Source organism: Neopelma chrysocephalum, unplaced genomic scaffold (genome assembly GCF_003984885.1).
Source record: "Neopelma chrysocephalum unplaced genomic scaffold, ASM398488v2 Primary Assembly neopelma1_24, whole genome shotgun sequence".
NCBI lineage: Eukaryota > Metazoa > Chordata > Aves > Passeriformes > Pipridae > Neopelma > Neopelma chrysocephalum.
Genome location: NW_020897693.1, coordinates 7,985,929 through 8,013,818, shown reverse-complemented (window position 1 = coordinate 8,013,818; position 27,890 = coordinate 7,985,929). Strand labels below are relative to the sequence as shown.

At 38.3% G+C, this 27,890-nt stretch overlaps 1 protein-coding gene across 2 annotated transcripts in view; it reads left to right on the top strand.

Annotated features, from left to right (window-relative positions):
- KCNQ1 (potassium voltage-gated channel subfamily Q member 1) overlaps nt 1-27,890 on the top strand; it is a 338,092-nt gene that overhangs the window by 223,150 nt on the left and 87,052 nt on the right. For both annotated transcript variants that reach the window (XM_027701999.1, XM_027701988.1), the window contains 4 exons: nt 2,885-2,960; nt 9,561-9,655; nt 10,338-10,384; nt 11,196-11,257. In XM_027701999.1, coding sequence (XP_027557800.1) covers nt 2,885-2,960; nt 9,561-9,655; nt 10,338-10,384; nt 11,196-11,257 — 280 coding nt within the window. The remainder of the gene's footprint in view (nt 1-2,884; nt 2,961-9,560; nt 9,656-10,337; nt 10,385-11,195; nt 11,258-27,890) is intronic.

Sequence of the window (27,890 nt, the reverse complement as noted above, 5' to 3'; positions counted from 1 at the left end):
CAGCAGTGCTTCTCCAAAGGGCTTCTCCTCCTGGCTGTGGGGACGGGTGCACCGTGAAGGTGTCCTGCTGCTCTGGCAGCATGCTCAGGGGAGGTCATTTCCTGCCACACTCCTAACAAAAATAAAGCATTCACGGAACTGAGGGTGGTAATGTATTGACCATCTAAGCATGCTGGATGTGCCCAGAGGTTGCAGACAGTGCCTCGGTAACCGAAATTCAGAGATGTCACAAGTGGCTGAACAAACAAATATCACCAGTTAATGGTTAAGCTCTCAATTTACTAAAGCATTTGTTACCAGTTTGCCAAAGAGATCAAACAACTGTGAATCATAACCTTGGCTACTAATTAAATCCTTTATTCCCTTCCCTCATTGCAGAAGCATTTAATCTTGGGGAATCGGGACAGCCTGTTGTGCAGAATTAGATTTTACAGTATAAGTAGAAACAAGCTTACTGTAAGGTTTCTTACTGAAGCTGGAAATGGGAAGGATTAGAATGAGAATATTAACTTTCCTTTTTGGCGTGGAAGTTCATGTCAGCACTGAAAAATGATTGATGTGGAATAGCTGCATTGGAAAATCATTTTGGTGGTGTAGTTTTGTTATTTTACTGAATGGCAAATATCATTTTTATTATCTGGCTGCCTTTCCCATAGATGAGACTTGTCCTCTAGATAGAAAATGAGGGATTTGGTGTGCTTTACTAGTGACCGGCTGTCACAAAGAAAAATATTTTACTCAGAAATGATGGACTGTGAAGAACACCCCAGAGGAAAAGAGGCATAAATCAAAATACTACAAGCAGTTTTATTGCCATTCAAATATATTTCTATTTGTCAAAAGATGTTTTTGTGCGCTTTTATTTGTAGGATGTATAGCTGCATGATATCACACCTTTGATATTTACTAGCAAGTTAAGCAGCGTTTACCTTTTTGGCTCCCATCTCCACGAGGCAGAACGTAAAAACCCAAACACTTTCTTTCCCTTGGCTTTTGGGGAAGTTGTCTTTGTCCCTAGCAGCAGAATGATGCAGCATGGGGGTACTGTGGACTAGCATTAGGCTAACTGTCCACTGGGAATTGATCCAAACACACAGCTATTCCAGTCAGGAGTTGCAGATTTCCATTTTTATAACTCGAACCATGATGTTGCAGCCAGATCTGTGGGAGCAGGAGCCTGAAGACAGTGTCTATAAGACATCTCAGTAAGGTGTTAAGAGAGAAGAGCCTCCCTGTGCAGATCCAGTTGCAGATTTGGTGCATAATTATTGAGGTACAGTCAATTTATATGAATACATTTAGAGGCATAGCGAGCTTTTCACATGTGGTGAAAAGGTGTATGTTACTAGCTTGAAAAGCAGTGTATTTTATCCTGTTTCTGGAGAAAGCAATCTTTTCTGCCATTGCTAAATCTGAACAATTTATATAACAGAAAGAATGCACCGGAGAGACAATAGCTACAAGTAGAAAATGATGGCTTTTTTTGGTTCTGTTTTTGGCTTTGCAGAAAGCTGTTTTCCTAATAAAACGTGTGAGTTTTCAGAAAGGGAACACCCCAGCTATTCCTATTCAGAGGACAGGCATCCACCATTTGCACATACAGAACTTTCGTTTGCGGGGGGAGATTTGTTGTGAAGAAACAGCTGAATACTTGCTAAAATTCCAGGTTATATTTAGCTGAAGAGGTTTGGGTGATACCATGCCATATCATACCAAAGACCCTAACTTGTATGAACTTGTACAGAACTTAATTATGACTTGTCTATCCCTTAGTGAGTATGAATGCTGTCAGGTTCAATACAGACAGAAAGCACTGCAAAGTGACATCTCAATATGCTGGTCTATCAGTATTACTAATAATAATTTTATAAGGATAAAACGTCTAGAATATCTAACTCCGCTTTTGATGCTACTCCCTAAAGCCATCACTGGAAGTCTGTTTGAGATGAGAGTTAGAAATGCTAGAAGTTCATGCACTTAAAAAGGAAATAAGGAGTGTGCTGTAATGTCCTTGAAGCACATCTTGATAAGAGTAATTAAATGAGCAAGGTGAATAATGGCCACAAGTTAAATGTTTGATTTGATATTTTAATGTTAAGAAGGAAAATGCATCATTTTTGCAAGCTTTGAAAAATTTGGAATATCTGTTTGTCTTAATGCACTGTTTGAAAAATAATGTCAGACACTATGGAAATCAGTTATTTCAAAGTACAAAGAGAAAATTATTATTTTTTCATTCTGCTTCAGTTCATATGCAAATGCATTTGTTTTTTTAAAGATCTTCCAGATTATTTTGTCTTTATATAAACTTACAGTTCAATTTGGGAATTCATGTGTATGTAGATGTTGTATCCAGCTACCACTAGATCATTTGGATTGCTTAGGGAGTCAGCAACTCAAAAATCTTCTAAGTGTTTTTTTAAAATAATTCTTTGAAAAAACAAAGAATTTTTGTAATTGAAGAAACATTGTATAGGAATTGGGGGAGAACACCGCAAAATAAACAAACCTCGAAACTAAAAGCTGGATTTCTGGAGTGACTGTGTATAAAAACTGTTCGTGTCTAAATATGCAGGAACTCGAGAGTTTGGGCTTTTTTTGTGAAAATGAAACTGGGAGATGTGAGTAGAGGTTATGTGGACACATCTTTTACCTGTGAAATGTATGTAAACCCAGCATAGGTCAGATAAAACCCTGGGTTTTTATAGCCCTCTTGAAAGGTGAGGAAGGTCAATATAATGGTGTGTTGTGCTCCCAGGCTGTAATTGCAACTGCTTCCATTACACATTCACGTGTTAGTGAAGCATTTACTGCAGACTGTTATATTTACTGTCTGGGTGGAGATGCTCTTTCACCCCACTCACCTGCCTCGTTTTTCCCACAGGCTGCGGGAACATCACCGCGCTGCAATTAAGGTGATTCGTAGGATGCAGTACTTTGTGGCAAAGAAAAAGTTTCAGGTGAGTTGTGAATAAAAAGCTCCTTTTCTAAATAAACCCTTTTATTCTCCTGATTCATCGTTTCTTTTAGAAACTTAAGAGAGACTAACACAATTCATTTCAGTAATGGTGAGCTACACCCACTATTCTCTCCCTCCTTCAATAGGGTGGTTGTTTCGCAGCAGGTTAGTCAACTGTGGATGCACTGGAAATAGGCTAAACTCCTGAAATGCAGTCTGAATTAAAATGTTATTTTCTGCTAATGGACTTGACCCTTAACCCTCTGTTATCGCTGTCTCTTTCTCGCAGTGCAAACATTCTCGTATGTCTCCATTAATTCTGAGCTGTGTGCTGCTGTCATGCCGAGTCAGTAGGATTAGAGATTAAAATACTACCTCAGCCTTGTTTCTGTCCCTTTCTCAATGATAATGAAGTCCTGATAAGAAACTAGGGTGGAAATTTATTAGTGTATTTGAAGGTGTCTCCTTTCTTTTCCCTTCTCCCTCTGCATAGGTAGGAGACCTCCTTCCCAGTTTATGAGATACTCGTTCTCTTCACTCCTCTGACCCTCACTGACATACCTTTCCTGTGTGCCACTTCACTTGCACATCTTGTGCTGCCATAAGCATTTAACAGCGGCCAATTAACCTTGTTATCTGGTTTGAATAAAAAATTATGACTGCAAACTTTCTAAAAATCAGTTTTGGTTAATCCAGTAAAAACACGTTAACAGCCTTCAGCTTGATTTAAACCAGGTGAATATATATATATATATATTACTTTGCTTAAAATTAATGAATAATGGATAATCTCTGGAGAACAGGCTTCACAACTGAAAATGTAAAGGAAGAGCGGGTCTTAATGGCCCACATCCATTTTCATATATGACCTCTCCACTACTGCTTACAATAGACCAAAAAGCTTTCCCACCCTTAATCTAGACCCTCCAAAAAGGGAGGGTGTCCTTTTTCCTTCAAATTTCAAGGGCACAAAATTTAGGATCCAGAAGGTGATGATGATGACTAGCAGTCCAATATATCTGTAAGACAGTGTTAGCTGCTGTTTCAAACCCATGATTCTGACTTCCTTATTGAAATTTAGAAGCACTGTCTGAATTCTTTAACAATTTTCTACTTTGAATACTTTCATTTTTACTAAAATTCATGATCTAATTTATGGCTAAGCTTGCCTAAACTTTTCAGAAAATTTTTTCAGTTATGTATAATGTATTCATACAATCACCATTTAGGCAGAAATCACCAATGACCAGGCTTTTCTTGAAGAGAGCAGTTTCAGAAACTTTCAGCTATCACATTTCACCTATTTTTATTATTAGACTAAGGTTAAGTAAGGCACAATATCCAGACTACTTGAAAATAATATTTATAGTCATTTTGTTTTGAAGTTCTTTCGCACTTGCTGGCCAGCACTTGTAACTTGGCAAGGGACGTAGCCCATTCCAGTGATGTGTCTACTGCTGTTGTGTGAAAAATTGCCTAAATATGGCCAGTTCCATTTAACTTTAATTTATTCACTTGATTTTGATCCTTTGCACTGTGGTAATTACTGGATCAGTGCTCTCATAAATTTAGATCATAAAATATTTGCCATGGAATTAACTAAACTGCTTAGAAACAAGAAATCTACATATTGTATATCTGCCTCCCAAGTGGTATTTGTCAGAAACAGATTTTGAAAATGCCTGAACACTGTGTGCAACATTATCCACCTGGCAAATAAATGAAACTCCCCTGCGGCAGATGATTTGATAGAAGCTGAAAAAGCATTTGACTGAATAGAATGGGACCATTCAGTTCATACTTAAAACTTGTTTGTGCTCAGTATCTCGGTTGCTAATCTGGCTTCTCAGTTGTACTCTCACTTTTGGATCTGCAAAAGACCTGGTCCTGGCCATCTACAAAATCCCTCAACGAGGTTGTCTCTCATCCTCCTTTAGCAGTCTTTCTTCTTCCTGAACGATCAATATTAGCTGTTACTAAAGAACTAAAAATGTCAGTTTGGCTGAAGTAGAACGTATCTCAAATCACTCCTGTGTGCAAGTGATATGCTGCTGTTTCTGTCAGAAACAGGATCTCCCAATAGGAACGTAAGGAGGTATCTGATACTCCTCCATAATTTCTGAATACAAGGTTATGACCGAGTTTAAAAATTTGGAGAGCACCAAAGGTACAGTTTTCCAAAGCACTTAAGTAACTTAATGCACAAAGTCACCTTGAAATTCAAGCCACAAGGTGCTTTTGAAAATCTCTCCAGTAATTAAAGAGATAACCACTGCCATTATTCTTTCGACAAAAGTATGTTGTAAATCTGCTTTGTTCTATTGTATGCACATAAAATAATCATAAGAAATTAAAATGTTTAAACATGTGCCAAGTAATGACTGTACTGTTTCTAATAACCAGACCAATGTAATATCTGAAATTAAGGTAAAGCAGAAGATGTATCTTTCAGAGTGTAAGGGGTCTGTGTAGCTGTTTTCTGGTAGATATTTGCTTTCTAAGCTTTGTGTTTATGTGAAATATATGTTAAAAAAAATCAGATATTTTCTTCCAATAACTATTGGGAAAAAAAACAACAAACCCACAACCGAATTTCATCTGAAGTCCATTGGACTATTCATGCTTAAAATTAGCTGGAACATTAAGCAAGGCCAGCACTTTAAAGGAGTACTTTTTAGAGATGCCTGTGAAGCTTTTGAGAAGGGCACCATAGGAAGAAGGAGAGGAAGAGGAAAATTTTGCAAAACAGGTCCCAGCATGAACCCAGCATGGTTCTTAAACTATACCAGCTGTTGGCAGGACACACCTGTATGCCTAAATTTGACTAGATACATTTTTTTAAGAGATCAGTTAATAACACAGGGTGATGGCACCACAAGGACAAAAGCCAGCTAGAAAGCAAAGCCTTCCTGTTTAAAAAAAAATTAAATAAAATAAATAAAGAAAAGCTAAACAGGGAAACAAAGAATTTCAAAGGACATGAAAAGCAAGTCTTTGTGAAGCAAATGGGTATCATTTCCTCTTAAAAAAGCAAGGGAGAAATTTAGACTGTATTTCAAAGTTGGGTTTAAATATAGTCCTTATGATGATACCCATGTAAGAACCCAGCATACTATTATAAAGAATTAATACCTTTTTTATAGATGTGTTTATGGTCTCATAAAGTCTGTAGGCTGTTTCAAATTCTGTACAAAAGATCACATTCTACTAGTAATCAACACAAGTCCTGTGCATCAGTTAAGGTGAATGGCTTATGGTTAAGGAAGGATTCTACAGATTACAGGGAAAGTAGACTTAGAAATTAATTGTTTTCTAGGATTTGTTCACCCCACCTACCAAAAATCAATTTTCTGTATTTGTTATGAATCAGATGTCTTTGACACAGCCTAACCTTATAATTGAATTTCAGAAAGAAAATCACCATACTCAGTTATTCCATTAGCTTGATTCATGAAAGAATAGCCTTTGTTTTCCAATTAGGAAAGTTTCTGAAAGTCTTAAAACTTATGAACATGGATACAACTGTGATACTCATCACACATCCAGAGACCAAGAATTTGTTCTGATTTCCCATTGTCATTTTTAAATCTTTTTTTTTTACTTTCTTTACATGTAAATTCTTCCTGTTAAGTAAATTAATTTCCTTCTAAAATACAGTTTTAACTTGTGGTATGTCTTTCACCATGGCAAATGTTCTATACATAGCATAAATTAAAAATACAGGTTGCAGCTCTACTGATGACATAACTGTTGCCTGATTTGTTACAATGTCCCTGGAAAATCTTACATTTATAGTCTTGTAGTTCATCATCTTACGTAATTCATTTGTCGTGGTATGAATCATGAATTGTGTGCGTAATCTTTTCTAATCTCCATACTGGGCTGTACCAAACAATGTACTTCAGTGTCCTGTGCTTCGCAGGATGTTCTACCCATTTTTTTTGACTGTTATTTGGTTACATTTCCCAGAAATTCCCCTTGCCCATGTTCCCCTCTCCCTTTCCAGGTATGCCTCCCTGCCCATCCAGTTACTAGCGCACAGCAACAGCCAGTAGTGCACATTTAATATTTGGCATTGGCTTTTGTGCCTTTTGCAAACTTTCATATATGGGGGAAATTTTAACTCATTTAAGAAGAGTTTTGCCATTAGTGTTGGTTAATTAGCAGAGGAACAAAAGTAAAGAAGAGAAGAGTTAAAGGAAAGCTGTGGGGCTGGCTTCTACTTTTGTTTCTTCAATACTCATTCATTGCCTGCTGCAGGTTTTTTTCCTTTTAAAAAATTAACATCAGGAGTATTATCTCATGAAAGATCAGCTTTCAATATGAAGTAATTACAGAAAAATCAGTACTGACTATTAAATACCCTATCATACTCAGAAATTAAGCTTTATTCATAAATTCTATTTACTCCAGGTTTTCAATTTATGTTTAAAAGAGAAAGAAACAGCTGTGTTAAGGATAAACAGGCAGAGACATACCTACTCTGTCTACTGTCAGGCTCCTGTGTGAGAGTATGAGGTGGCGAGAGAAAGCTCTTCATCTTTGTTCTTACTGAATTAACAGCTTTTCTTAACCTGGAGTTTTCAAGCTCATCTTTCAGATTTCTCACTTGCATATTTACAGTGCAAAAATAATCTAGAACACTTCTTTTTTTTTTCTTTTTTTTTAATATCATCATGTTCACAGTACTAGTCCAAGGAAAGATTTACAGGCTTATGCCATCATTGAACCATATTTCTTTTTTTTGGATGTTAGTTACGATTTATATGTGTGTAAGCAGTGGGGATTCTTGGGAATTCTTCTGTGCTCCTTGGTTAGATTGAAGCAATTCCCATTCCTGTTTAGCCTTCCACTAGTGAGTATATCATGTTTATGCAAGGTTTGCAGGAATCTGGCTGATTGAAATATAATTTTTCTGATGAAGTGATGTTATTAAAGTAATGATTCCTGAAATGTGGGAGCTACCTCCCAGGCAGGTGCAGGGGACTGCACAGGGGACTGCCACAGCCTGTTTTTTATATTGTATCCCGCTTTCCTTTGGCTTAGAAAAGAAGGTATTTGTGGCATGGAATTGAGGAAAACCTGCAGTGTGTGATGATAAAGCAGTGCAGAGACATCTGCTTTTGGAGTACAGATGACAGAACAGTTCTGAGACCTCAAATGGGATCCAGATTCTGGTATCTTAGAAGCTACCACTGTAAACTCTTTTGCTTGTTCTAAAAACAGCAAGAAAGGAGAAGTTGTAACAGTGTTACCAAGGTTTTCACTAAACTTTGAAATTAGCTACAGGATATCTGTAGACAGCATAATGAATGGATCAGAAATCATAGAATTATAGAATAGTTTGAGTTGGGAGGGATGTTTAAAGGTCACCTAATGCAAACCCCCTGGCATGAGCAAGGACATCTTCAACCAATCAGGTTACTCAGGGCCCCTTCCAACCTGACCTTGATTGTTTCCAGGGATAGGGCAGCCACAGTTTCTCTGGGCAGCCTGTTTCAGTGTCTCACCACCCTCAAAGTAAAGAATTTCGTCCTAATATCTAATCTAGACCTGCCCTCTTTCACCTTGAAGCCATTCCCCCTTATCCTTTCACTACAGGCCCTTGTAAAAGCTCTGTCCCCATCTTTCTTAAAAGCCCCCTTCAAGTACTGAAAGGCCACAATGAGGTCTCCCTGGAGCCCTCTCTTCTCCCAAGTTGAACAACACAACTCTCTCAGCCCGTCTTTATAGGAGTGGTTCTCCAGCCCTCTGGTCATCTTTGTGGCCTCCTCTGGACTCATTCTAACAGGTCCATGACTTTCCTGTGCTGGGAACTAAACAGTTCTGGCACTGATTGCACTCTAGTTTCTAGTCGTAGGATTAAGATATCTTTAATTTGTTCCTGTACTCTGAAATGTTTGTTCACTTGCTTTCCAGTTAGTCTTGGTGTTTATAGGTTAATAGTATTGCCTTTATCTTTAATTCTAAAAAAAAGTTGTTTTATTGCTAAGGTCAGATTAAGTCTTTCCCATGTATGCCATTCAAATTACAGACAGAGGGCTTTCTCCCTCGTCATTCCTTGCACCAGTATTTCCCAGTAGCCTTGAAAGCTCAGCCACTCTTTCTGGAAGAGGAAATCAGTCATGCACCTTCAGCAAGGATTGTGCTTTAACCTTCCTATGGTAAGACCTGAACTGAGAACCTCAGCTGCTGACTGAGAACAGGGGCTTGTACATGTGAAAGACCTCTTTATTGTTCAGTGGCCAAGGAGTACGAACCTTGTTTTCAGAAGCAACTAGAGTGAGCACAGACTTCTGATCAAAGTGACACATAAACTTCTTTTGTTTCCAAGTTCTTTTGGCCTCCAGTTTGGTGGATAATCTCTTGAAAGGCATATAGGTCTGCAGTTAGAAAAAGGTGGATGAAATGAGAATTGTCAAAATCACCAAAAATGTGTGATCATGGCAACAATCAAAATAACTCATACAGTTGTAATAACAACAGTGTTAAAAGGAGTTAAAAGAACTTACTGTTTACTCCTCAAAAACATCTACATTGTCACACACCATTCCTACATCCTTGTGGCTTAAAGGCATGTTTTTTGTCTCTTATTTTACAGCAAGCTAGAAAGCCCTATGATGTCCGAGATGTTATTGAGCAGTATTCTCAAGGTCACCTCAACCTGATGGTGCGAATCAAGGAGTTACAGAGGAGGTATGTCCATGAATTCAGTGTTGGTATCCATAAACAGCAGCAGAAGGATGTTTGTAAATTAGGCAGTGACTGGGGCTTGTGGACAAAAAGCTGATGGTGTTGAAAGTACCATATTGGTAGGACTGAGCAAAGTTAGTGAATGTAAATTGGCATTTGAGTAAAAATTTTCTTTTCCCAGCAGGAGGTAAAGGCAAAAAGCTTAAAAATCTAACGATTAGGACGTACATGTATTACTTCAGTTCCTGCTAGCTTTGACTATATGTCAAATCTTTGTATGGTAGGGGCTGTATTATACCTAGAGAGTGCCATACTCTCACCAGCTCTGGTAGAATTGCACTTAAGAGCAAACTAAGAGATGATAGATAGATGCAGCAAGAAAGCTGCAGAGGAACAAGGAAAAGAAGAAACAATGCTGATCACGTGGAAAAGTGATGGGCATGGTGAAATTTTACAGTTGTTAAAGAAACTGTAGACCAATCTAAGTCTAATCCGGTTTTGTTATTATTTTTTTAGTTTTAATCTATTCTTAGCACAAAGCAATGACTTCACTTACAGGACAAACCCAGAATTATTTGAACTTCACTTTGCTTGTTTGTGAAGAGGCCTCCCTGCTCCAGCTAGAGAAAGTGAAGATGCTGGTTCAGCTAATAAAAAAATAAAAACTATTCTTTCTGATTTATAGGTTGGACCAGTCCATAGGGAAGCCATCTCTTTTTATCTCTGTCTCAGGTAAGTTAATACAAAGGACATGTCTAAAATTAATCTGATAAAGTTATAATTAATGGAAAATACTTGTTAAAATACTTTTCATTTTATTGCCAAATTTTTAAACAGTGTCAACCAGTTGTGCTCTGAGGATTAGGCATTGGCAATAATATTTAGTCATCAACACCTTTAAATTAGGGTTGTTCTTATTTAGATATTTAAAGCACCTACCTTCACTGAAGGTTTTGAAATGTTTGCTCTAGTCTCTCTGAGGCTCACCATATTTTCAATAAATTGGTCTGCTAAGATTATGGAGTTCCTATGAAATTGGTAATATCCACATAGATCTTTGGTAGCTTTGAAAAGAGACTGGAAAAGGAGCATAAAGGACTAAATTTGTTTGTGACAAGTCTAGCTAATGAAATCTCTTTGTTTATGTCATTTGAAAACTCATTTTCTACATAGTTTGGGGGGGGGAAGATAACATGTCACCAAATGTGTTATTTCGAGTTGACTGTAGAGTCCTTTGTGTAATGGCAGATTATTTTTAAGTGGCAATTAAAATATTAACTTAATTGGGAACATTTTTGTTCTCCCTGGTTAAAGCATAAAACTAAGGTTGAACATGCCTTAAACTTAAGGGCTATTAAATGCTGTGGCATGGGCCAATGCTATAAAAAGAAATAAAACCTACTTTTAAGGAATAGATCTATCACCTTGGCAAAGGTATTCAGTTACACAGTGTTGGTGGCCTAGTTAAACACACCCTGTTGTGGCTAGCTGCTATTTTGTTATACCACCATATATTAAGTTGAAAATGTTTCTTGTTCCACAGAGAAAAGCAAAGATCGAGGAAATAACACGATTGGTGCCAGGCTGAACAGAGTGGAGGACAAGGTAAGCCTCAGTTGAACTGTCAGTGAATGAGGACATGGTTTGTGATCGAACAGTGCTTATTTCATGGGATGTGGAGGAAAATTCAGCTTAAAATAGAGTTGAAAGCATGGCTTTTCCAGGTGATGGAGCATAATTTTTGTGGTAGATTGCATTTTTGGTTCTTAGTTGTAATTTTAACAGAGTAAGACAAAAACAGACTTTAATTGATTTCAGTCTTTTTTGGGACTCTCTTGGGTTTTTTTATTTTTAATTGCATATATTACATATGTCTCAATGCTTTGCTTCCTTCCTTCACAGTAGATAAAAGGCTCTGTTCCTTTAATACCTCAGTATATTATGGTCCCTAAGATTTCCCTTTGATCGTTGCTCTGTTGTTTATATAAGTCCACCTACAATTCCTTAGAGAGAAATAGTAAACCTTGTTCCGTCCTGGTTTTCATTCCTTATGACAAATGAAATTTCTCCTTTCAAGTGATGTGAATCCAGAAAAATCAGACTTGTTCTATAATCGCGAATTAACAGTTAAGTGCTTTGTAACCCTTTATTTCAATGCTGGCTGTGCTTGAAAAATTAGATGACAGGTACAGGCTATGTCATTTTTAAAAAATATAGGTTTGCCTATATTGGTATTAAGAAAAGAAAGGAAGAGTTAAGAGAAATAGTTTGAATCCTTTACTGATCTCTTACAGTGATTAGGTGAGGGAGTGGAAGAATTTCTTTACTGTAGCATCATTTCACTCATGTATCTGAACTGTTCATTCATTATTAAGGACTGAAACTTTTTCTTGAGGAAGGGAGATTTCAGAGTGTTTCTTTCACAACTGGAACTGTGATGACCTCATGAAGAATTTGTTCTGAAGAAATATCCAGCAAATATTCTGTAAACTAAAACACATTCCAGGGAATGCAAACTGAGCACCCTGATCTGTGTTGATTCACTTGTGACATACCCGCTCCTTACGCATTTCTCCTCAAATACTTCAGATAAACTTAAATGAGAGTACTTAGAACTGTACTTCATTCTACTGGAAATAATGGCATTTCAAAGGAAATGGGTTCCTTTTGCTATATAGAGGGACACAGAGAAAGGGTGAAGTAGAATAGAGGAAGGTACAGTGCATTTAGCACAAAGAAGAATCACTGTGCAGTGCTCCCTCGGATCTGTGGTTAGTATGTGTTCTTACACATAGAAGCCCTTTCCAGAAAGTTTGCACTACATTTATTTATTTTCTCTCCATAATGTCAACTAAAAGTGTGGAACACTAGAAAATGTCTTGTGACTTGTGACAGAGAGCGATGACTTTTCAGTTTGAACAAATAATTCTCCAATGACAGCTAAAGCAGCTTCTCAGTGCTATTTGTAAAATCTCCAGTGAGCCTGGGAAAGCTTTGGTGTTGTACTGGCTCAGAGATAAGCTGTTTGGGGGTTATTAATTACTCTTTTTTACATCCCTACAAATAAGTACACCGTGAATTTATAGTGACTGTTGTTTTATGTCTTTTAATGGGACTGTAAAACACTCCCTGTATAATTTTAGTATAGCTGGGTTAAATTTTAGCCTTGTTTTAAGTAACAGACCCTTCTTTCTTTGCAGTTGCATGAGGTCGTCTGTGGTTTCAGAGCTGTATGTTATCTGCCCTATACAGCTAGTCCTATCTGCAGGAATTTTATCTGAAAGTAGCTGAAAGGCTAAAAATAGAGAATTTCGGTTGGACTCAGCAAACAGTGGTTAATATAAAAACACACTGGCAACGCTGAAATCACGTTTTTGCTCCAGCTGTAGATGGTGGCCAAAGCTAATTTTTTCGTATTTTTACTCTCAGAGGTTGGCCTTCTCTTTCCCATAAAATACATGGTACATGGTATGCTTTCAACATACAATTAAATCCTTCCTGAGCTGAGCACTATAGAAAGAATATCTCTATCAGCTGTTTTTCAAGGTGACTAAATATTTTAAACAGTTTCATCCCATTTGGTTTGTGAATTAGTTTTCAGTCTTGGATTTCAGAAGGAGAGATTTGAAGTGCTGCAGGCTACTGTCAGCATCTAACCACCTCTTGTGCATTTGAAAAATCTCCTTTTTGTCAGAGGAGGCATATGTACAGCTGGCAGTACAGAGGAATGGCACATGAAAGGGACATTTTAAAATAAAATGCTTAAACAGCAGTGTATTGACAGGAATTATAATCCTTTACGGTACTAATCTGACCTTTCAGGTATTGAAATTAGCAAAAAGTTGTGTTTTCTTCTTTAACTTTAGGAACATGTTCATTTAAGGTAGAGAGTTCTATAGTCTGTTCCTCTTCTGCACTGAGAGAAACTTTGACCTTGTGATATATGCAGTTTGTGATCATGAATCTAAAGATTGTTTCCTAATATACAAAAGCCAAAGGGATGAATCACTCTTGCAGGAGCCTTCCTGCAGATTCCTTCCCATTAAATTTTGCAATTTTGGCAAGACACTGAAAAGGTGGTTTTGTGAATGTAACTAGAAATGGCACGGCCTGATGGGCCTTCGTGAGAAGAAATCACGATCCAACATGTAATCACAGCATATTTTGACTTTGCCATTGTTCTCTGTTGCCTGCAAAGCTGAGGGTAGCAAAGGCTGTATTCTCCTCGAGGTGTATTGCCGTGGCTGAATGCAGGCAGCTGCAGCCCCCGCCGTGCCCACAGCCCAATCTGTCGGGACACCAGCCAGCTGTGGTCCAGCAGGCATGTAAAGGCAGTAGTGCAGCGCCCAGGCTGAGCTCATAAACCCTGCCAAGTGCCAATGGTCCAAGTGCGTGCGTGTAGATACATTGATCCAGCCCCTCAGAGAATGTTGTTGAGCAGGATTACGGCAGCAAATCAATTTATTTGTGGTGACCAGCCTTCTCTTTTTATCCTGAAACATCTGTGAATGACTATTCAGCTTACCCTCAAGGAACCTGGCCACAGCTGGCTTGCTACCAAGCGCAAAATCAAAAACAGTTTTTCCAGATGGGCCCAGCTGTGTGTGCACAGTGCTCTTCATCCTCACACAGCGCTCTTCATCCTCACGCCGCAAGTACTGCCTGCCAAGGGCTTAATGCTGGGTGTGCCCAAGCAGCTCCAGCCAGGAGCAAGCCCACAGCACACTTGGGAAATTCTGTGTCCTACATCTCCTATTTTCTTTTCACTGCACTAATTTTAGCTTGGCTATAAATGACTGTAATGCTAGCTTTTTAATTTTCAAATTAATCTGTTCTTTTTTAGCCTTTTGCCAACCATTAATTTAGCTATAGCAGGCGCAGCATACACTTTTCAGATAATCAACCAGGCTTGTTGCTTGGCTGCCCTAAGGAAATCCAGTCTTAAATATGGGCACTGCACAAAATCATCTAGAATATGCAGTGAAGGCTAAAAGTGGCAGTTCTTGGACTCTCTCTATTGTGCCTACACACGAGACTGCCCCAGATGTCTGTAGGTCCTGCCTACAGACCTCCCAGAGTAGAATAACAGAACCCAGATTTACAAAAAAATTCTAAAAACCATTCTGAGCAGTAGACATTATGCTCTTTCTGTTGTTTTAAAAATAGGACTTAACCTTCTGCTATGGTTTGAACACTTTAAAGTGTCCCTTTTAAGAATAGTTATAGCAATCCAAAGCAATTTCTGGGCATCCCTTCTATATACTCAGAAATATTCCTCTATCTGACAGTAAGTACAGTCTTAATATCGGTATTGCCAAAATCATAACTAAAATCTTGCGTTTTTCAGTTACATGGAACATTAGGAGTATATGCTATCTGTTGCTAAACTTTAACTTGTAGAGATTTGAATGGAGAGTTCTATGTGTAGAAAAGGTATGTAGTAGTGAGACATGTGACACCTTTTAATGTGAATCCAGCAACTCTGCAAGACGGTACTAATTCCAAGCATATGCACACTTTGCATGCTTACAGCTCAGAAGTTGAATCATTGTATTCTGACTATTACTAACCCAGAGAGTATCATGGCACTTTTTGAGGTTTACTTGAAAAGCAGATAGCACCACTTCTAAAATCAATTAAAAACAAATCTGTCACATAAAAACTTCTACACTAAAATAGATGCTGCTGTGTTACTTGAGTTGCCTACTGGAAATCTGAACTGATCTTGGAAACCAAAACCTTTTGAGTTTTGGTGATGCTGATTTGGTTTTCTGTCTTCCATCTACAGTGTCTTTGATTGATTGTTAAACGTATAGAGGCAATGTGCAGTAAAATTCTAAGGATATGATATATATTTGATATATTTTTCTCTGTGAGTGCTGAGTATGGAACTTGTAAAGATAAATAAGTGCAAAGGCTTTGTTTGAGGTGGCTTTCAAAAAGTGGTGGTGACTTTATGTTACAACATTTATGTATGTGGTATGACATTTTCTTCTAGCTAAATAATTTTCTGAAATTGTTTCACCAGAGTATTGTTTCTATCTATACATGTATTAGAAACCAGTTTGGCTGGAACGATGTTGAAGACAGTTCAGATGAACAGAATGACCATTGATAAGGCTGGGTCCAGTTTCTGATTTTATTCCTGCTCTTTTCCACTTTCTAATCAGCTAACAGCTCCCCATTGCAAAAGGTTTCATATCTAACACTTCTCTTGTTGATTTGCTCAAAAATACGTGAACTTGAGTTATATATTGCAGGGGGATTTCCCTGTAATGGTAATAAATTTGCTATTTTATTGTATCATGAGGTAAATTGTGATAATTCCATTTCTAATAATGAACTCCCAGCCCATCCAATGCAGACAGGTTTAGGACGTGCTGCAGAGACCATTAAAGGTGGTAGGTCTTTCCTTTGACCTGACCTTATGGTAGTCTTGAGGAGCCAACATTTCGATTTTCAAAAATACATGGTTTCATGTTGACAGCTTGTTCACCTCAAAGAATTCTTCATGTGTGGCCAGTTTTCCAATTTTGTGTGAAACAACTGCATAATCTAACATAGGATCGTACCATGGTGTGTTTTTTCCTCTATTTTTACTGGCATTCTGTAGCCTGGTAACAGTTACTGTGCCTCCTAGGGTAGCATAGCAATTAGTGCAAACTTCAAAGAAGGCCTTGACTGATTATGCTCTTCTTGCACATCAGTAAGCAACGGACAGAAACATTTTGGCTTTATTTTGAATTGAATAGAAATGCTGAAATAGTGATGGCAAAAGACTGACAAACAACCTGACTTTCTGATCAGTGCTGGAAAGCGAGGTTAGAAACATGAATCATCAGTTGGAGAGATGGCTTCAGGAAGTGTCTGTCATGGAAATATTCAGCACTTTGCAGGCTGAACATGCACTAGGCAGTTCAGGTATTGAATATTGGCAGCTTCTGCAATAGGTGTGCGAGGATTTGCTTTCCAGATACCAAGAAGCAGAACTAAAAGCTGTGAGTTTGGCTGGAAATTTTAAAAGAAATGTGAAATCATTAAAAATCAAAAGAAACACCAACAAGCCATTACTCATCTTGTATGTAGTCCTTGCAATAATGCAGAAGTAATAACTTGTGGATGTGGAGGAATATTGAGGCATATGGAAGATTAAGTATCCCTATTAATTTAATCCTTAGTCTTTTTCCAGATGCTGAAGTACAAGCATACGGAAGCAATTTCAGTGCTGAACTTTGTGATGGAGGATGCCCATTTTCTGTAAATTGGACTATAACTAAGCACATCCTTGAACAATCTGGGTCATTAGGCAGCCTTACATTTTTACTAGCTTTTCTCTCACCTATCGGAAAGTATTTCAGTAGATAAACCACAAAAAACTACAGATTTCCATTTCCAATATCTTATTGTTCCCATCTTGCCAGCTACAGTAAAATAAAATTATCAGGCATATGTGGTAAAAAATGGAAACAAAAAAAAAAGTACTTGTTGTATTCACTGCTGCCAGAAGTTTCGGTAGCCAGAATAGAAACAAACTGAGAGAGAGATTAGGCGAAGTCATGGAGAAGGGCTCACTTGAGGATTATTAAACAGGATGTCTGTATGTAAACTCCAGTTTAGCAAGTACTTTAAACAGTAGTCAGTGATGAGTTGGTAAGAAAAAAAGGGAAACCATGATTTTATGTATATGTACTCTCTTACACTCCAGGTTTTTTTAAGACTATACTACAAGCCTTGCACTGGAAACAAGGTAATTGGGGCAGAGAAACTTCTGTCTTGTTCAATGTAGCCCTTTTTATACTAGGCTGTATACGCAGCTGCTTGCTGCTGGATTTGGTCACACAACCTCACAGAACATTGCTGTGCAGTGCCTTAACTCTGATCTGTTTACAAAGGCCATGTGAGCAGACCCTTGCCTGTCTAGGGGACATTCCCAGGAGTGTTTGCAGAGCCATACCTTGAAGGCTGTAAGATTCTTTGGAGTAGCCTTCACTTGCATCCATTTGTTAGCACTAATTTTATCTGAATTTTATCTTTAGTTTGAAGATCTTTAGATCTGTTTGCAGCACAATGTAAAACAATCTAATTATGCATTAATTTTGAAATGGTTTAATATGAACTATGTTAAGTGCTGTGTATAACCTGTGGATAGTATGTAGGTGCAGTAGCTTGGGTGTAGTTACCGTGGCTTACAGAGCAGTGTTACAAGCTATTGTGGTGTTTTGTGGTCTGTTTCCAAAGTGTCAGCTCTCAGATCAGAGTAAATGTGATTATATAAAAAAAAAAATTCAGCATTGAACATAAATAGCCACAGATGGTGAGAATACTGCAGCTCATTAGCTTATTTGCAGGAAATGAGAGTATACACTTGCTCAACGCTGATAAATGAAGTTAAGCAAGACAAAATATTATCTTTATTCTCAAGAAAACTGACTGAAGGTAGTTCAAGCTAGCACACAGTGGCTATAGTAGTATTCAAAAGCGATGACTGATTAAACTCTGGTTACTCCTTTGCATGCAGTCATCTGTGATACTGCTCTACAGATTTTATGAAGAGAAAAAAAGGCAAAAGTGAAATACACTTAAAAAGAAGAAATCCTGTTCAAGTGAGTTGTGATGGATTTTACTGCAAATTTCTAGTGCTTCTGGATGCAGACAGTAGTTGGGAAGCCTAATGCTGAGGACAGAGTGTAAACTTTTATGAATACAAAGTGTTACACATAGATATATATTTTGAATACAATGGCAGTGGTGGCATGCTTGTGATCTGCACAGCTGTCTACTTCCTCATTAAGAGCAGAAATTCCGGAGGAATTTTAGGTAACACACAATATACCCTATAAAATCTAGGATTTTTTTCAGGGGGTAGGGGGGGAATGGAGGAATGAAATAATGCCTTACCAGTTAATAATCTTTTAAACAATCTTCAGATTAGTTGCTGATTTGGGAATCTGCTGGTGGTGTTTATATTTGAGTAGGTATGCAAGTGGATGTAAGGTCTGCAAATGGAGATGACTCCATCTTTTATCAAACCACATAAAGCCTGTTTTGTCTGGCATTCAAAGATAAACCCAAGCAAGATTTGAAATGTAGCCTCCATCATTCTTGTGCAGAGACTGTTTACATTTGATGTGGAATGGAGATGCATGGTGAATATGCCGAGAGAGAATGTGGAACAGTTGTATGGACTAAATACCCTGTAGAGCTGATCAGAGAAAAAGCATTTAAGTGAACAACACATGTGCACAACATGCTACGCAGAAGACTTTTATTTGTCTTTCCTATAGGTTAAAGAAATAGACATGACCGTAAGATCATCTCTGAATTTTTTTGAGGAGGGGGGGTGTGTTGCAGATAAGTGACCAAAAAACAGTCCAATATAAATGGTAAATTTTGGGTTTGATACACTAGGATGAACCTTCATTGAAGTTATATGCATCAAAGTTGGAAATGTTCCTTGTCAAAGATGTGTTTTTAGAGTGATCCTGTTGGAGTTAAAATACTTTATTTTCATTTGCAGTCGAGTATCAGAGAGGAGAAGTGCATGGAGCTGAAAGGTCTCTATTCAGGCTGCAGTCTTTTCAGAGTTGGAATCTATTCAGCTCTTGGAAAAGATTCAGAGTAAAGGAAGGTATACTCCCTTTCTTACACAATGCCCGTACCTTCTGATACCCTATCTGCTCCTCTTGCTCCTCCCACCCCTCCCCATCCTCAAGTAAAAATTGCAAACCAGAAATGGTCCAGTACTGCTTAGATTGCAGGAAGAGAAATAGGATAAGGATCCTTTGCTGTCTGACTGCTACTTAGAGCTATGGGAGACAGAGGGAAGATAAGAAGAAAAATAGACAGTCAATGAAAGTAGAATATGAACACCTGGTTCAAAATATACCTACCACTTCTAGAGCTCAGGAAACCAAGATGGCAAATATAGTTTTCTCACATTCTCCTCTGTTCCTGCATCCTACCCACTGGGGTTGCTACAAAACTACAATTCTGCTTTCAACACAGAAATTAAGATTTGCCTGACTTTGATAAAAATCTGGAACGATTATGATTACAACAACTTTTTATGTGTCTTTAAAATATCCCACTGTTTCAGCAGTTAGCACAGGACATGTGAACCCATGTCACAGGTTCTCTTTCTGTCCCAAGCTAACTGATGCTACACTTGGTAGCTCCATCCAGCACTGGCACTGTGTGATTGACCTGGTATGTCATGGGCATCATACTGTGATTAGCTGCCTCCCTTTAGATGGACTTTTGCGGTAGCTTTGTTTTCATCATAGCATGAAAGCTCCTGCTCTGACAGGTTAAACACACAAAATAGAGAAGAGAGAACGAAAAATATTTTTTCCCTCTTTGACAGCTAAGGTGCAGGAAGCAACTTGCCTGAGGTATCACAGTGGCATCTGTGGCACAGACAGGAATTTAACTTAAGCCTTATCTGGGACTTAACCACAAATCAGCATTCCTTTTTGTTATTGTGTTTAAATGCCCCTCTAGTTTTGAATAGTTATATTGGCCAGTACAGGGTTCAACATAATCATAGCCCATTAATACTAAAACCATCCAGTACTTGAGAACAGCATATATAAACACATAAACCACACCAACTCAGCCAATATAAATGTACTGGAACTATTTTAGACAGTACAATTTAAATCATCTAGAAATTAATCTTCTAGCATCATTTTGTAGCCCAGGAGTCTAGGGGTGGAGAGGACTGAACTTACTTACATGACACAGAAACTGTCCTACGTGTAGATAATTATGCATATAATATTGAAAGCTAAACAAATTATATTAAATGCTGTATCTGCACAGTCAGAGAAAAATATTCAAGTGAGTTCAAATATTCATGTAAGTTTCTATTTTAAAAGTCTTGGATCCAACATTGCTTGCCATTGACCCTTCTGTGACATCTGTTAATCTTGGGCTTATTTCAATTTCTTTCTCTCTCTTTTTTAAACAGATGACTCCACTTAAATCAACACTTGGTTTCCATTAGACAGATAGAAGGTGATTCACTCAGTAACATGTGCATCTTTATCTAGTTAAGTCCTAATGGCCTTAATATATCAAGTAAGCTGGTGTGTGATTAACAGCACTGAAGGCTTTGTCAGACATTTCACCTAATAAATACTGCCCTTTGTCCAGCCGTAGGAAAAGAGTGAACAAATACATTCTGTTAAACTGAAAAAGTGTACAGCCCTGCAAGTATTCTAAAATTATCCCTATAAAAATATATGTTGACAATAGAAGTTACATCTACATCTCTGTCTGTGTTTGTACATGTCTGCCAATCCCAGCATGCATTGGCTCTTTGCCCTGCCTGGGCTGTCCTTTTTCTGCTTTACCAGTTTGTGATCCAGCCACCATTTGGGTATGATTTTCCTCCTGTTCACTTGTGCTTTGTGAAGATTCTTTTGACGGTTCTTTGTCTCTGGTTGTCATAGCTTATCTCTCCTGGGGTAGTTGGATATGTGAGCATTAGTTGTGCCACTCTACTTAATGTTAGCAAGAGAGACATCTGACTTGGCTTGACTATCATGTAAAATAATCCTGCCAAATGAGGCAGTCAAAACAAAAACCCCAAGAGTAAAATATATTCAAAATGTCAACTTGAATGGAGATGGTGTCCTTGCTTCATCATAGCTGAAGTTGTCTGGAAGCTTTCCAGTGTTGCCACCAGTGTCTGTGATTGCATGCTGTGGTCATCAAGGTAATGAAGGAAGCCTTTATTCTGCTACTCCCAAGTTTCTAGAGAGTTTCAACCAGAGGAGTTTTACAGGAAAACACCTTAGAAAGAAAATGGGCAAGGGTAATTTTTACTTCTTCTCAAAAAGTGACTGGCTGAGCCATAATCTTCTACCTCTGTGTTTGCTTAATGTTACATAAAGGAGTTTTGGCCAAACTGTGAGATCAAACAACTGGTCACACAGAGCTGTCACCATAATCTCTCAGCAGAAATTTGGTAGCAGAAGTGATTGGGAAGTAACATAGTGCTTTCTCACTGATGCAAAGGAGTTGTGGTTTCTGCTATAGCACAAACTACATACTCTTCTGTAAAACACAGCGCCCTGCAGGCTCATTGGCCTAGGGCCCAGAGATCCAACTAGCAGCATTTGGGTGGCACTACATCCACTCATGGCTTATTGGCTTTGCATGATGCTCTGCAAAGGTCCAGCTGTTTCTGTATTTAGCACTGGTCCAGCTGTCTTTGCAGCACACTTTGGACTTGACACAATGCTTATAATGAATGGGTCATTCAGAGGCTGCTCCAAGATGGAGGCTGACAAAGCTGGTTTTGAATCCAAGACCTCTGAATCTCTGTGCAAAGGAGTTTAGGAATCTCATAGCAGCTAGAAAAAAAGGTAGTGGAAAGTAACTTCCTTTGCACAGAGAAAGGGGAGGAGGAGGATCAGTTAGTGGTGCTACACTTGAGAATGAAAAGGACACTGGTTCCTACAAACAAGGTCACCTTCGTTTTGTTTTCTGTGCACTGGCTGTACAATTTCAGTGAAGAAAACAGTTAAAGAGCATTATACCAGACCTGAAAAAAAAAGAGACCTTTTTATATTGTTGGAGTGGGTTTTTTGGTCATGAGTAGTCATGGATAAATCCAGAGTCATGGGTAGTTGTGGTAAATCCAGAGGGCCCAACTTGATACATGTATTTTTATGCCAAGTCCAAGCAAATAGTTTCCTTTTTTCTCCTATTTTTGTTCCTATTCAGTCCTGAGGTGTCTGCTGTAGTAAAAAACTCACCAAGTGTAGTGCTTCACTGATTTTGATGGCTACAGGACTGGCATTCTTTCTTTCCGCTGCTGATGGGAAAGTAGGAAAACAACAGCCTTTAGACCTGCAGTATTATTGTATGGCATATCTGAAGTTATAAATAAATTAGGATACAAGCAAATTCGTTAGATATATCAGTGACTACTACATTTATATTATTATTTAAAGGGCTACAAGTTAGAGGAGTGGGAATTATACTGTGAAACAAAGCCGTAAAAACAACTGACCTAAATTCTGATGTTCTGGTGCTGTGAATTTCCCCATCTGTACCCTGCCCACACCTTGCTTTAGAGAGGCTTGTGCTGATAACTGCGAAGCAAAGAAGTTATAAACTCGTAAGTGCAGCAGAAAAACTTGGGAAAAAAAAATTTTTCTGCCTTCAGAGGAACAGAGGTGCACTCAGGGAGTTGAAGTCTTTGGGATCTATGGCCTCTTTGCAGTGCAGAATTAACCTCAAGTGAATTTTTCTCTCCATCTGCCCTGTATTTCCCCCAGCTTCGATCTGTATCGTAACCTTGAATAGGCACCTTCAATCTTCACGGCTTCAGCTCCTGAGTAAAGCTGGGGGTGCTCCTCTAGGCTGTAAGCTCTTAGAGATCCAGCCTTGTTATGTGTTTAGATGGAACTTTTCTGATTTTAAGTGATGCTGGGATTTGGATATTATCAATGACAAACAGTAAAACAGAATTCTGGACCAGAAGATTTGTGTCTTATAGTTGCCTAGGCTTTTAAACATAAAATAAACCCCATGTAAATGCAGTAATAACAAAACATAGGTATTTTCAATGCCAGATAAATAACTAGGAGATAGCTAGTAGAACTCTAAAAAACATTGAAGAACTTCAGAAATTGTCATAGAAAAATGTGGATTCATCCATTTTTGTAGTAGGATTGTAGGGAGCAGAGAGAGGGAAGAAACCAGTTACCAAGGTGAATTATTAGAGGTGAATTGGGTTAAATGTAAGCCCAGAAGAATTGCTACATATACAGTACTACTTCAAAAATTTTGTGTGATGTTTTGATCACAGTTTCTCCTGGAGGAAGTTATTACTAACCTTGGGGAAGGCAGGCATGTTAACTTTAAATTGAGATTCCTTCTGGTAAAAAACTCTTACAAGTCTGTTATTAATTCACAATAAAATGAGCATTTTAAGGAATTTAGATGACTTCTTTAATGACAGGTAAGTATTTCTTCAGAGTAAAGTGATGTCTGCAGAGTAGGTACATACTGGTCACACTCAGAAATGCTTTCTTTTTAGGACATATGTGGAAAAGCGTACAAACAGTACAAATATTTTGGTAGGTAAAGCATCCAGGAAGCCCTTGGAAGAATATAGTACACATCAGTTTAAGAGAAAACTAGGTATCTTTTTTAAACGATCTAAGAAAGTTAACACAAATTAGGTATGGTGGTATGAAGGTAAGGTCAGAGACTGGTTTAATTAGAGATTTAATTAAGGATGAAATTGTATTAGCTCATCTGGCAATTATCAGGCAATAACTGATGGAATGGTGATCTGCTGTCCTTCATCAACCTCACATAAGGCTGAGGGAGCTGGGGCCAGAGTGTGTCTCCTTGCTGTGCTAGTAAGTACATGTATTGAACCCTGTGACATCTATGAACTTGCAGCAGCTTGAACCTTGATTCTAACATGGATCCAAGAGCAGCAGGAGGGCATTGTAAAAAAAAGAAAAAGCCAAAACCAACAAGTGGTGCCAACAAATAAAAATTCCAGTTTCAAAAAAAAATTGTCTGGGGAAGTGTCAGAGCACATCCAAGATCTCCTTGGGTGTTGTCCTGATTCTCAGAGATGCGGAAGGTAGAAGGTAGCATCGGAAGCATTTGAGAGGGCTCTCTCTGGCAGGGCAATGCATATGCATGTACATACAGACTCCTGTTTACCTCTAGCAAGCCTTGAGCTCAGAGAATTGTAAGCTTTTCTCCCCATTTTATACCCAAAAGAAGCAGAAGTCTTTTTACAGTGCGAAACCCCATTTTCTTCTCCTTTACGGTAGAAAATCCCCCTCTGCATTGAAACTGAGAAATTTGCACTCCATATTAAATAATAATGGGGTTTATTGTAAAAGACTCGGTTTATTTCCGCCCTCCTCCTAAGCTTTCTTTCATTTCATCATAGGTTTGTTTTGTACTGAAATGAAGCTGCGAGATACACATTGAACAGAAATTAAAGTGGTGCTTTCATCGCAGTCCTAAAGCTAATCACTTGGCTTGCTGCTACAGGCATCTGCAGGCACCTTGTGCTGTGGTACAGTAGTGTTATGGCTTTGGAGGCCCAACTATTTTAAATCATAATAGTGACACAGTATGCATGCGCTCTTTCAAAGAGCCTGGGCAAGCCACGCTGAGTTGATTTTCTTGGCACACTGTGTACCTATAATTTTGTCTTATGTTTTGTAATGTTGGTATCTGGGCATAGAATCAAAAAGCTCCACTGAATATATAAGACCTTTTTTAAAAAAAGAAAAACACAACAACAAACACATTCTGTGTTTTTAGATTGATAGTATTCCTTCTAATGGCTATAGATGTTTAAGAACAAAGACAGTTACCGGGGGAAAAAAAGGAAAAAGAAACTTTATGATTATGGCGAATGTTTTGAAGGTTTTTTTGCAAGACTGTGTTAGTGATTTGTTAGTGATTTTTTTAGTTTTGTTAGTGTTTTTTTAGTGATTTTTTTCTCCCATGATTTTGGTTCTCTGCTAGTATACTGAAGTGACTGGGTTACTCAGGACAGTGAGAAATAAGTGATAACCTTCCATGGAACACCTGAAAAGCCATGCATGTGCTGTGATGAGATGACTTAGTCTAAAATAATTGTCTGATGGTCACAGTTTATTCTGTGTTGATTTCCATTTTTTGTGCTGCTTAAGAAAGTAAAGTCATGATAGGAGGATCTAGTTCTGTTACTCCCTATTTTATCTCCCAATAGCCTGGTTTTCAGAGGTGGTGGCAGACACTGTGGGTGCTCAGCATCACCTAAAAGTTAACCCCTACCTTTTCTCTGGAAAGGAATCTAATGCTGTATTGCCTGTACATGGTTGGCGAGACAGCTGCTTTTCACAGTGAGGACACTGAGCATCTGAAAAGCTAAACCTACCCTCGCTAATCTCTATGAAAACAGGAAGAGTAGAGTTCAACAAGGTTCTCAAACAATCTATAATTTGGGATAGTGGGGTAATTAACCTCATGATAATAGCATGAAATGGATGAACATGGATAGCTGCATCATGTACAAACAGAAGACCCAACTTCGATTGAAAAGTAACTAAGAAGAGCTTTTCTGTTTCTGTTTTCTATTTATTGTATGAAACTGGTAAATGCTACCTCAGGGATAAGGCTGAGGAAGAAGAAATCTTCTGCTGATATGCTTTGCTTTTCCTATATAGGAAAAGCCTGAATACAAAGTTAAAAAGAGAGTGAGTGAGCTTTTATTGGTGCTTTTTTTTCACCCCCAGAGATCCATCAGGGTAGTATTGGAGTATTACAAATGAGAGCTTTTTGTGCATGCCTTTTTTTGGCCATCCCTAGCTAATTGATAATCGACTACTCTTAAACATAATATTGAAAGATTGCTGTGATCAGAAGTTTCCATATTTTCTCATTGATTTTTTTGTTTCTCAACTCTGAGAAAAAGGCTTTTCCCTACCACATTACATTGCATCCATTTTTTCTCATCTTCCTTTTTAACTCGGATTTGTCTGTTCCCTATGAGTGCTGGTACTGATGCTTTACCTAAGTGTTCAGACTTGCCTGCTTCTGTCAAAGACTTTCTGATGCTGTCCTTGGTTACCAGAGGTAGGAAGAAGAGGATAGCTTGGTTTTGGTACATGGTAGTCAGAAGACTTAAAGCTCTTCCAAAAGTGTGTTCTGTTTTCAGACAACAGGATTTGATTTCAGAAAATTCGTCTCTGTAGCTAGTTTTAGGGAGGCAGATTGGTTAAAGTTTACAACCTCTTTTTGTTTAGCCTTTGGAACGGTGCCATGGAGTCTCAAGTTTCCTGTATAAAGAGAGATCTGTATTCAGTCAGAAGGTAGCCAGGCAAGGTACATGAAGGCTGCAGGGTGAATGGCTCTTTCAACAATTAAATCAGTTTGGGGTCTTTATGATCCCAGCAGTGCGTTGTCTCAAGATAGTGTTGAGCAGGCAAAATTCTTAAAACCATCAGGGGGCCAAAATAACCACCCTCGAACAAAACAAAACAAAGCTTCAGAAAATACTAAACAGCAAAAAAATTCCAACAAATCTCATAATCCTTATGAAGTTGTTTGGCTCTCAGGGGAATCAGAGGAGGTGAGAGCTACTCACATCTTCATTTCCTTCCCAGTGAGTCCTGTGTGCTTTGGCTGTTCACATGCATACACAGGGGGAATAATATCTCTTGCAAAATATCTTGGTGCACTGTGTTCTGGGACCAAATTCACCAATGCACCTTGAGTCTGAGGATTAAGGATTTTAAACAGTTATTCCTGCAAATAGAGGATTCACCTTGCTCCTATCTCCCTGAAACTGAAGATGTCACTCTACAATTAGTAAATCATATTCATACGTTACTCCAGGATACAGAAGGTTTGTTTCAGGCACAAAAAAAAGAGAGGAAGAAAAGAAACAAGCTCTTAGAAACATTGTGTTCAAGTAATAGCAGACTTGACAGCATTGTGAGAGATGCAGTAGTGAAGACTTGTGTTTTTATAATCTGGTTTTCCTGATTTTGTCAAATTAGTGAGGAAATGCGTCTCCTGTTTGGTTTGCTCATTTGTCTATTGGTGCACTGTAGCCTTTCCAGTTGCATGCTATTTTTTTTTTTTTGCAGTAATTTACAGAATAAATTCAATCATGAAGAAAAGAAAATGTTAGGAGTCTAATTTTGACCATCTTCCCTCATGGTTTGGGGAAGTTTGCAAATTGTCTCTATATGTGTAAGTTCATCCTTGAATATCATCAAGTTAACTCCACCAGCACAGTTGTCTAAACTTTTCTGTTTTCAGTATGTATCTTTAAAACATTAGAAAAGTTGATGTTTCACTGTACCTGAGCACCTTACATCTCTCCTCAGAACACATCACCAAATCAATGATGGTTTATTTAGAAAACTTATGAAAGCCCCAGTATTTTTGGAGTATTTGTGGGACGTTCATTTTGGTAAAACCATGAGGCTAAGGCCTGAACTTATTTCATGTAATCTTAGACATGTTGAACCTTAGCACTGACATCCCTTTCCAGGCAGCTGAGAAAGTCTTTATCCTCAAGACAGCTTCTGCAGAGAAAGTGTGGTGAACCCAAGGCTGCTGCAATGTGCAGAGATGAATGGCAATTGCCAGGTGTCTTTGTGAGGTCCTGGCAATCTCCTACTTTTGCTCATATTACAAGTGGGTCCATTGTGAGCTGGATTTTTGCAGGGATATCCCTAGATGGTAGGTCTTG